This window comes from Microchirus variegatus (assembly GCF_963457635.1).
Source record: "Microchirus variegatus genome assembly, chromosome: 8".
Taxonomy (NCBI): Eukaryota; Metazoa; Chordata; class Actinopteri; order Pleuronectiformes; family Soleidae; genus Microchirus; species Microchirus variegatus.
Genome location: NC_139809.1, coordinates 2,277,669 through 2,288,968, shown reverse-complemented (window position 1 = coordinate 2,288,968; position 11,300 = coordinate 2,277,669). Strand labels below are relative to the sequence as shown.

The window sequence follows — 11,300 nt, the reverse complement described above, 5'->3', positions numbered from 1 at the left end:
AGTAGTGTAGAGCTGCAGCTCAATTATTTTCTCAATTTATCGAGTCAAATTATTAACTTTTTTATGATTTCTTTGTTATAAGGAGCAAATAAATGAAGACAATATTCACATTTAAGAAGCTAAAACAATCAGAAATCCTGTTTTAATCATGAAAAAAAGCTTCAAAACGATTCATCGATTATCAAAATGCTTGACAATTCATTTAGTAATTTTTTCAGCTCTAGTTGTCGTCTCCTGTTCTATCACACTGACGCTTACACAAAACCTGCCGGATGATCATTTTAACTGAAGTTACCACTTAAAAGAGAACAGCACTGCTAAAACAATCGTTTACTCCTGATGGACAGATTAATAAAAACAAGCAGAAGCAAAGACATGATCTTTTTTCAGTGCTTCGTTCCCAGTAAGTAACTTGAATGCCCTATTTTTTTCTCCATTCTCGTCGGTTTGCAGGTGCAACTGAAAGAAAATTAGTGGATAAGTGCAGTACGTGAGGTTAACGTGGTCATGTTGGCGTCTCACTGACACAGCGTCCTATAAACCTGAGACATGTTCTCTCTCACTCACGCTAGTCAAAAGGAATTGTTTTACCTTTGTAATAGAATGTATCACAAAAGATAAGCACTTTTATTACTGATTGCTGATTACTGTTTTTTTTTTTTTATCTATCCCGTTTCTCCTCTCACCTTGTTTGCTGTCACATAAGTCTACTATAGTATAAGTTCTGTCGTGAAGCCAGTAAGTTGCACGAATAAACGTCTTCCATCAAAGTGTCATTTTGGAAACCTGACAAGAGTAACGATCATTATTTCGGAATGAATTACCAGTTACTGATAAGCACCGTGTTCGCTTTGTCACTGAGGGAATATTAAACTTGTCATTTGGACATCCCCATCATTGTGTAATTCATGCTGAAGTCATTGTTCCTGTACATGATCATAACCTCTGTTCTGGAATGAAGTGACGCGACTAAAAGCTGCTCTTACTGTATGTATTAGCGAGCTGTCAGTGAGTTTAACTCATGCAACACGTAATGCTCAAGCATGTCTTGGATAAAGCTGGCGTAATAGACATTTTTTACAGTAGATATTTCTTTAAATGAAATAGTAGGACAAACAGGATTTACCAGTAACATGAATGAAGGTTCCACTCCAGTATTAACAGAGCTGTGTTATTGTTCAAGTGTAAGGGGAGATCAGGAATACTTTTTCGACAGTTTTTTTTTTTTTTTTTTTTAAGTAAAAACAACAATAAAACTGCATACATATTATATGGATGTGTTACAGTAAAGAGAAATAGAAATAATTATCCTCTATTGTCGTTATAGCATTCCTAAAACAACACATCGAATTCTGCACAGTACTGTAAATAATTATTTTTCAGGGGATTTCCTTTGTGGTACATTAGTTTTCAAATGTTGTGCAAAAACAACATGTTTAGTGATGGGCTTTGCCAGCGATGTTGGATTTGGAGCTCTTAAAAGTGCTGTGTTCCAAAGCATAATGTCTCAAATCATATTCATATTAAATAATCAGCTTATTATAAAGGAAATAATATTCACAGGAAGAGGTCTAGTTTTCTCTCTGAGCTGTCAATTTAACCTAATTCTTGTGTTTAGTTATTTTAGACTTGGACTAAATGCATTACAACACGTAATATGATTACATAAGTGTCTCATTTCATCGAATCAGGTCAATTAAACCAGCAAAACTTGGTCATTGAATCTATCGCTCTGGGCAGATGTTTCCAGCCACAGTGCAATCATTGTGCTACTTTTTTTTTCTTTGTGATGAGTTTTCGGATTATAATTGTTTATTTTGACTTTTGTACAAAAGTCAGATTCTGGTCTCAAATGTTTTGGGTTTCTCAAGCTTAACGGTGTCAGTCATAAAACAAGAGACTAATTCTTCATCGTGCTGTGGCACCAGATTGACATGTGCAGTTTTGGACGAGTGGTTTCAGCTGTTGAAACTGAAGTAAAGGTTAAGCACTGATCATTGCATCAACTCTTTTATAATCTTCATTATCAATGAAAATATAATTGCAAGATACACTTTGTAGAATTAGGTAATAAGTTGGTGATAAGATAAGATGCCTTGGCAAAAATAACAATGACATTAGTGGTGTATATTTACGTATATGTTCTAACAGTGAAATAGACAGATAGCACTCACTGAATTTGAGTCCACTGTACAAAGGTGTTTTAGTCCCAACATCAGCTGTGATTCAGCAGTTCAACTAACAAATGCATCACAGCCTGCTGATGATTAATATTCCCAATTTCCTTATTGAGCGGATACATTTAGTTGGAAATTATAAATCATTCATTTGGTTTCGGTCACGTATTCAAACAGGGTGAGTGAACGAATGAGTTATTCATCACCGATGAATGTATTTGATCGTGTAAGATGATCACGTTTGGTTTTTGCTGTGTCAAAGACTCCTCATCAGCACGTTGAAGTGTTCATGTCCACGTATTCACATTTTGTGTTCATATTAAGATGTGACATTAATTGTTTACAGTGTTAACTGTAGATGTCAGGAGCAGGTTTTTACTCTAACATGTGACATTTAATTCTCTCTGTTCAGATCGACATGTGCAGTTTTGGACGAGTGGTTTCAGCTGTTGAAACTGAAGTAAAGGTTAAGCACTGATCATTGCACCAACTCTTTTATAATCTTCATTATCAATGAAAATATAATTGCAAGATACCCTTTGTAGAATTAGGTAATAAGTTGGTGATAAGATAAGGCAATTATATTGTCATTATCAATGAATATATAATTGCAAGATACACTTTGTAGAATTAGGTAATAAGTTGGTGATAAAATAATGATATATGTGGTGCATATTTACGTATATGTTCTAACAGTGAAATAGACAGATAGGTGTTTTAGTCCCAACATCAGCTGTGATTCAGCACTTCAACTAACAAATGCATCACATCCTTCTGATGATTAATACTACCAATTTCCTTATTGAGCGGATACATTTAGTTGGAAATTATAAATCATTCATTTGGTTTAGGTCACGTATTCAAACAGGGTGAGTGAACGAATGAGTTATTCATCACTGATGAATGTATATGATCGTATAAGATGACTGTTTATCACGTTTGGTTTTATTTCTTATATATCTACATTTTCATTACATCATTAAAGCACCACTGATTATTAACGTATTTGCTGTGTAAAAGACTCCTCATCAGCACGCTGATGTGTTCATGTCCATGTATTCACCTGTTGTGTGCATATTAACATTAGTGACATTAATTGTTTACAGCAGAGGTGTCAAACTCATTTTTGTTCAGGGGCCACATGCAGCGCAATTTGATCTCAAATGGGCCGGACCAAAAAAAATAGTAGCATAATAACATATGAACAACAAGAACTCTGAATTGTTTCCCCTTGTTTTACATTGAATGTAGTATCTTTTTGACAAAATATGAGAAAAACAACTGCAATTTCAATAATATTATCCCTAAATTTACCATTGACACATCACACAGGTAGTTTAGTATAGTATTTTGACAACAAGCTAATCCTGCGGGCCGGATCAGACTCTCTGGGGGGCCGGTTCTGGCCCACGGGCCCTATGTTCGACACCCCTGGTTCACAGTGTTAACTGTAGATGTCACTAACAGACAAACCTGTGGAATCAATAATTAAGAATTTGCCCTAAAGCAGATTTTTACTCTAACTTGTGACACTTAATTCTCTCTGTTCAGCCACTGCTCCTGTGTAACTTCCCTGTTCTCCAACTCTCTTATTTTAGGTGATAAACGTTGATAATTAAACACAAGTCTGTGACTCAGAGACACACTGGCTGTTCCCGTAATTATTGATGACAGCATTTTAAACAAAGGACATCACTATGCTGTGTTTTATGCTCATCCAGTTCGAAAAATGAAGACATTTAAGATATAAATCTAAACATGTGTCCTTAAGAGCGGGGTGTCAAAGTCAAATGAGCTGGGGACCAATGAGCGTCTAATGTGGTCAAGAGGGGGCCGGCCTAGAGAAGAAAAATGTTCACAATATTGCATCATGATATCACACGTATACTTCATAATACTATTTATAATGCAATATGAATATATTAATATAAAAAACATAGACATTTATTTACAACTATACAACTATAATTAAAATTCCATTTTCGGCCACTGCCATTCACGGCTCGAGCCCTAACAAGCGTACATATGTAATTGAATGTTGTATGCGATACATTTAAAATTACATTTGGCGGGCCGCCAGTTTGACACCTGTGCTTTAGAGCATCTAATCTGGCCAGTAGGGGGCCAAGAGAAAAAAAAAAGTATTTTTTGATGAGAATAAAAATGAGATTAAAATGATATCACAATATTCCATCATGATATATATCGCAATAAAAAATATTCTGATGACAGTCATCAGTGATGAATGACTCATGTTTATGTGTGCACTAAACCAAATGAATGGTTTATCATTCCAACTAAATCCGCTCAATAATGATATGTTTTAATCATCAGCAGGCTGTGATGCATTAGCTCCTTGAACTGCTGAATCACACAAGTTGATCTTGGGTCTGAAACACATTTGCACAATGCACTCAAGTTCAGTGTGAGTCATCTGTCTCTGTCTCATGAGTGTTACACTGTTAGAAAATGCACACCAATATCATTTTATCTTATCACCAATATCTTAATGAGGAAGAATTACAATAGACAACAACAAATATGACACTCAATGATCAAACAGTGCCCTCTTCTGGCAGGCAGGCTGTTTTCCATCCTTTCCACACAATAGCTGGATGAAAATGTGATTCAAGGTCATGCTGGTTTGTGCCATTATGTTTTTTTTGTAATAGATTTTCAGTATAATGCATTAAGCTCTCCTTGCTGTCCTTGTTCCATTTAATTGTATGCTAATCTTTCTCCTTGATGCATCCCTCAGGTCAATGCTACAAACATGTCACATGAACAGCAAGAACAGAAAAGCGAGGCTCTCTGGTGGAGCAGCTGAGTGAGCCTTGCTCATAAAATCACATTTTGTGCATATAAAGCTGATTTTCCAAGATGTGTAGGGAACTGGAGCCTCACCCACATTTCTTTTGTAACTCCCTGATGATTTTTCACGCTAGTCAGCATTACCCAAAAATAACTGTGCAACTGTGTGCTACATTATCCTCAAAGAAACTAATAGAAAAAAAAAGGAGCTACTTAAACACATTTTTAATTAAAGGGAGCATATGGTGATTAAATGGCCACTTAAGCAGCTCAGAGGTTTGATCTTCCAAGACCACGGGCAAAATAATGTAAAAATGTGTTGAGGATGTCCATGCAGGGGTGAGCAGTTTGCACTGATGTACTTAAGAGTCCGGTAATCTTCTTAGTGCCGCTAAGTACCCAGCTAGAAATCAGCCACTGTCCAGATTGTCAGTTCCTGCCCTAGATAAACGACTCAGACAAAAACAAAGTGAGGCTCGAGGAAACATGTGGCACAGTTGCTTCACTGGCCTGCAACATGCGCCTTCCCTCCTTTAGGAACTGTGTTGACAGAAGCGTGGATGAAGTTCTGGTGGATCTCCTCAGCCTGGAGATGTTTGGCAGCGGCAGCAAGAGGTGGTTCGTGAAGAAGCAGAAGAGGCAGAAGCTGAAGTCCGGCAGGAGGCCGTGCACCAGAAAGAAGAAGAGATGGGCGGCTAAGATACTCAAACTGCACAGACAAAAGATCCTGAGTGAGCTGGATGTCAACACTGTTCTCCCCTACTTGGTGTACGATAAGGTCTTCTCTCTCGGGGAGTACAAGGAAATACTGGGACATGAGTCCAGTAAAAAAAGGACAGAAATATTCCTGGATCATCTGTCGTCTAAAGGGCCATCTGCATTCTGCTCATTCTGCTCTGTTTTGGAGGAAGTGTGTCCCCACCTGCTAACCTGCTTCCTGCTGGATGGAGAAGGTACAGCCATTAATTAAGCACTAATTACACTGATGATGATGAACACACCGTCAGTTCCTACACTGTAGCAGTGTTGTGATGTAAATACTTCGTTACTGTACTGAAGTAGACTTTTCACATATCTGTACTTTACTTCTTTATGTATACTTACTTGTGTATACGTACTTTTACTCCGATACAATTTCCCTTTCACCGTCTTTGTTACTCGTTACTACAAAATAAAAGTTGAGTTGGTGACGTAGCGCGTGTTCGTTTTTCGCTAGTTGTTTTTAGCGGCACCAGCTGTTAGCCGCAGATTTCGGTTCCAAGTGGATTTAAAACACACCAGCGGCTCGTTGTTTACCGTGTCCGACACCGGAGCTCTGGTCTCCGGGTTTCTGTTGTGGTTTTTGTTGTGGTTTCTGTTGAGCTGTGGTTTCAGCTCTCAGCTGTGAGCTAGCTAACCGGTGAGTTAGCTAGCCAACCGGTGAGCTAGCTAGCTCACAGCAGATAAACCGCAGATTTCGTCTCAAGTTAAGTTGAATTAAAACAAAATGTGTCTAGAAGTTCCACAAACTCCAAAAGTTTCAAAAAAAAAAAAAAAATACAAGCAGTAACAGGTCAGAGAGAGCTTGTCACCATTCATGACAGAAAATGCCATATTCAAATCTGTAATTGCTCACTTTAAATACTTTTACTTCTAAAACTTAAGTACATTTTATATCAGAAAATTACTTTTGATACCTGAGTACAGTCAATGTAAGGTACTTTATATTCTAAAAGGTGACTTTACCAAAGTCATTTTCTGGTCAGATACTTGTACTTGTACATATTTAAGTATCGCTTTCGTGTACTTCATACAAGGCTGTCCTATGCTAATGTTTACATCTTTTAAAGAAAGTCATTTGATCTGTAAAAGTGTACCACTCTCATCACTATGCTCATTCTTCTTATTTAACATTTAATATTTTGAAAATTAATAAAAAATAAAGAGAGGGAAACATATTTTGGATAAGCAAGTGCCACAGACTAAGAGCCAGCAAAAATAGCTGCTTAAATCTGAATGTCTGAGGGGATTAGTGAGCCTAACTGGCCTCGGACAACATATGGCGTAAACTCGGCTACTGTCTGAAGGGCATTGTCTGTGCTGCACTATAGCAAATCAATACGCTTTACTTCACTTTTTTTTTTTTTTTATCTCGACACACCAAGAAACTGTCTTGCATTTGCACCTAAATTAGTTTTTCGCTTTATCTGTGCTAAATGTCCCACAATTACCACCATGTGAATTCCTCTTACACTCACTTAGCCACAGGGAATACGTGTAAAATTAAGGGGCCTCGAAAAGTAGCTAATATATTAATCTGCTCCTACAGATGGTGTTTCAGCATGGGGGAGGAAAGGGGGCCTCACTGTGCCCCCAAACAGTCCTGGAGAGCAGCCGCCCATGTACACGGACCCTGTGTATGACTCCAGGTGAGACACACATCATTTAAGTTACATCTGCTGGATTATGTAATGTTCAAGGAGTTGATAAATTTATTCTTGTGTTGCAGTTGTAAAATGCAGTTGGCTTGATTGAGATTTGAGGAATTCATGTTTTGTAAACACAGATTTATTTTCATTACTAATTCATAACTCCTTGTTATTTAACCTGAGGCTGATGGTAAGAAGAATCTTATAGAGCAGGGGTCTCAAACTCAAATGACTCGGGTGTCCTAGTTTGGTCAGTTGAAACAAAAAGACATTGAAATGATAATGTTTATGATATTTCAGATAATTTCAAAATAAATGTGTTTGTTTTGATATGGAACAATAAACAATTTTGGAACATGAATGTATTTATGATGCAAAATTAATCTATTAGTACAGAAATAACTCATAACTTGATATTATAGTGGCAGCCACATGAAATTGGTTGGGGGCTGCATGTGGTCCACGAGCCGCAAGTTTAAGACCTCTGATAAAGAGCAATCGACTGTAATAGCCTTCTTGTTCCCATTAGATTCAAGATTCAAGATTCAAAGTGTTTATTGTCATATGCATAGTAAAGAAACACGTTTCCCTGTACAATGAAATTCTTACTTTGCTGTCCACTCAAAAATACCAGCATAAAGTCGAAAGAAATGTTTTAAAAAGTATAATATACATAAGAAAAAATAATAAATAAATATTAACAAAAAACTAAAATAATATATATGCATGAAATAAGTATAAACATGTGCATATATACAAGCAAGAGGAACTGTACATAAAGTGCACACTGGTTGTGCAAGATGCTGTGCAAACAGATTTAAAGTGACATGTGTCACTTCATATAAACTCATACGGATGTGTAACAAAATCAACTAAATTCAAAGTAAATTCAGTTAAATTCAATTCAATAGGATTTGAAATAGTGCAATAAAAAATACATATAAAAGCATACATAGAACGTTTTAAAGGGATACAAACGATATAAAGGAAGGCCTTTATTATTAAGTATGTGAGAATCACAAATGCTTTCAAACGTTTGTGACTGAGTGGTTTGAAAAGTCCAACATTAGTGTGAATCATACACATACCGTGCACTGTTTTTTGCAGTGTAAACCTTGATCTTAACCCATTTCAGCACAATGACCTTTGACACTGTCTGCTTAAAACGGTAACACTTCTGGTAAAACTGTCCATCGGTGAGATTACTGAGCGGCTTGTTTGTTTCCATTGGTTGTTGTGAGGCTGTTGTTGTGACTGTGTGTCAGGTCCAGTGAGTGTATCATGACTGAGTGGTGCTGTCTCTCTGGGAGTGTGAACCCTCTGAATAATAGTCTCAGCCCAGCTAACACAGCATGGGGGGGGGGGGGTTGGTTATGTGGTAAAGTGGGTGGGTAGGTGGGTGTGATGCTTGCAGTGACAGAACAGACGCACACTCGACAAGGTATGACAGCTAAGCCAACGTGGAGTCCCAGTGGTCCGGCTCCAGACACTGACACAGAAAACACACACACGTACACACACACACACACACGTGTACCTTCACAGATAGGCTGACAGATCCAGAGCGGCACACACAACAACAACAACAGTCACCGTGCCTCAGCAGGAGATGATATACAGCACCAACAAGGCGATGTTTGTAATCTCAAGTGCAGTCATGTGTGATGAGCTGATGATTCTCTTTGTAATCTGACATTTCTCATTTGGTGTAAGAAAAGGCAGAGCTTTGAGGTGTTTTTGTTGTCCTCACTGTGTTTTCTTTTTAATACAACCTTTACTTTCAACACGGAAATTCACTGTAGTTATTAATGTCTAATTCTGAGACAAAGTGTTGGACAAAGCAAAAAAAATTTTTTTTTTTAAATCTAGTCTTGGCAGAAATAGGACAGAAAGTGCCTCAAGTCATGGAACGCTTGACTTGGCTAGATTGTGTTTGCCAGCATGCGCTGTATGTATGTTTGTGTGACAGAGTGAAGCATGTCTGCAGTCATGCTTGTTACAAATGTGGAAACAACCCCTGAAATATCTTCCCTCGGTTAAGTGAGTTTTTTTTGCACAAACCATGTTTGTGTTTTTCCTCCTCCTACTATTCACACTGTCTCTGATCCAGAGCAGAGGAGCAGAGTGATTGTCAGTTCTGCAGGTTAAAAGAGACACCGTGTTATTTTGGCTTTTTGTTTTCCGCCTCTGGTCAGTATCTTGCTGACTGAGAGTGAACATGCAGCATTTAATCTCATCTCAGGGCATCTGTTCTGTTTTAAAGGGCACAAAGGGCCGTGTTTAGTGTGGTAAGTGATGTGAACCTGAATTAATCCAGTTTAAGAGCCTCTTACTTTTTTATTTGCACTATTGTAGTTTTTTTTTTTTTAAACCAATATTTAAAAATTCTGGAATACTAATTAATAATTCAAGTAGTGGTTTGAATTTATAAGACACCTACATAATAGGATTAATCCCGGTTTGGGCATTTCTGTGTGGAGTTTGCATGTTCTCCCAGTGTGTCCAAAAACATGCAGGTTAATTAGACACTCTAAATTGACAGTAGGTGTGAATGTGTGTTGGTCCTGTGATGGACTGGTGACCTGTCCAGGGAGGGTGCACGATGACTTTTGCCTCTCCAAGGCCCTCTTGACCCTCATGTGGAAGATAAAGTGGTAGACAATGAATGAATGATGGTACAGAACATCTCAGCTGACATAGGGTGATAGGCAGGGTTGCACCCTGGATAGATTGCCAGTCCATCGCAGGGCCACACATAGAGACAAACAACCATTCAATCTCGCACCTACGGTCAATTTAGAGCGTCTAATTTACCTAATCCCCACATTGCACTGTTGGACTGTTGGAGGAAACCAGAGAACCCAGAGAAAACCCACTCACACTCCATGCAGAAAGGCCCTTGTTCTGACCGGATCTTGAACCCGGGTCTTCTTGCTGCAAAGGCAAGAGTGCTAACCACTACAACCATGTGGATCGGTACAGAACATGTACAACAGAAATAGCTGCCCCTGCCAATAATAAAATAAATACACTCAGGCCAATTAGAAAATAACATTTCACTGACCTAATGCTGTAATAAAATATAAATAAAATGCTTCAGTTAACATGCTTCAATTTAAACTGAAAAATTTATTTTCCAAACCGTGGATTGCAGAAAACACTAATAAACAGAACTCCTCATACTTCTGAGGGAAACAGACAACTTCTACTTGTATCTGTTTCTGTACATCAAGTGGAATTATCACAATCCTCAGGAATCATTGTTTTGCTTCCTATAGCTCTAATATAAACACTGTACTTGGATCGCTGCCTTGTTTTAACTGCAGGGTATACCACTTATACAGGATGTGTGTGTGTGCGTGCAATTCTCCAGGAAGAGTTGGCCATGTGTTTAGTTCGGAGGCCTTATATGTATATGTGAGGCTGCAGTGATGATGTAAGTCACTGTGCCTTCATCCATAAGTGGAGAAAATTAGATGCTGGCAGGTTGGAGGAGGAGAAGAGGAGCAATTAGCTGGAGCTGCGAGGTTATGATTCTCTGTGCTGATGACTCACCTCACAGCACATGGAGAGAAAGCACTGCGACAGCACAGAAGTGTGACTGTGCATGTGAGCGTGTGTGTGTGTGTGTGTGTGTGTGCGGAGGGGGGACGCGTTTCATTACTCTTGCTCTTCTTGGTGCAGTGCATTCATGTGAAGAGGACTTTCTCTGTGAACTTCTCCTCTTTGTTTGGTGCAAAAGCAATAAATCACGGTGTTATAGCAGTAGTGGTTCTCAGGGCTTTGGTCCAAGTTTGTCTCCTCCGGGAGCAGCTTCTGAGTCCTACAAACCAGCTTTGATTTTGCTACACTGACTAAAGTGGACGAGAGAATCTAAGGACACAAGAAAGAAGGGCAGGTCTGT

General features: G+C 38.4%; 1 protein-coding gene across 1 annotated transcript in view; it reads left to right on the top strand.

The window, feature by feature from the left end:
• Window positions 1–5,505: 5,505 nt before the first annotated feature.
• The window catches only part of tjp1b (tight junction protein 1b), a gene marked incomplete at its 5' end in the record, with an annotated part of 67,137 nt that continues 61,342 nt past the window's right edge, over window positions 5,506–11,300 (top strand). The window contains 2 exons of the mRNA XM_083894099.1: window positions 5,506–5,941; window positions 7,297–7,396. Coding sequence (XP_083750225.1) covers window positions 5,506–5,941; window positions 7,297–7,396 — 536 coding nt within the window. The remainder of the gene's footprint in view (window positions 5,942–7,296; window positions 7,397–11,300) is intronic.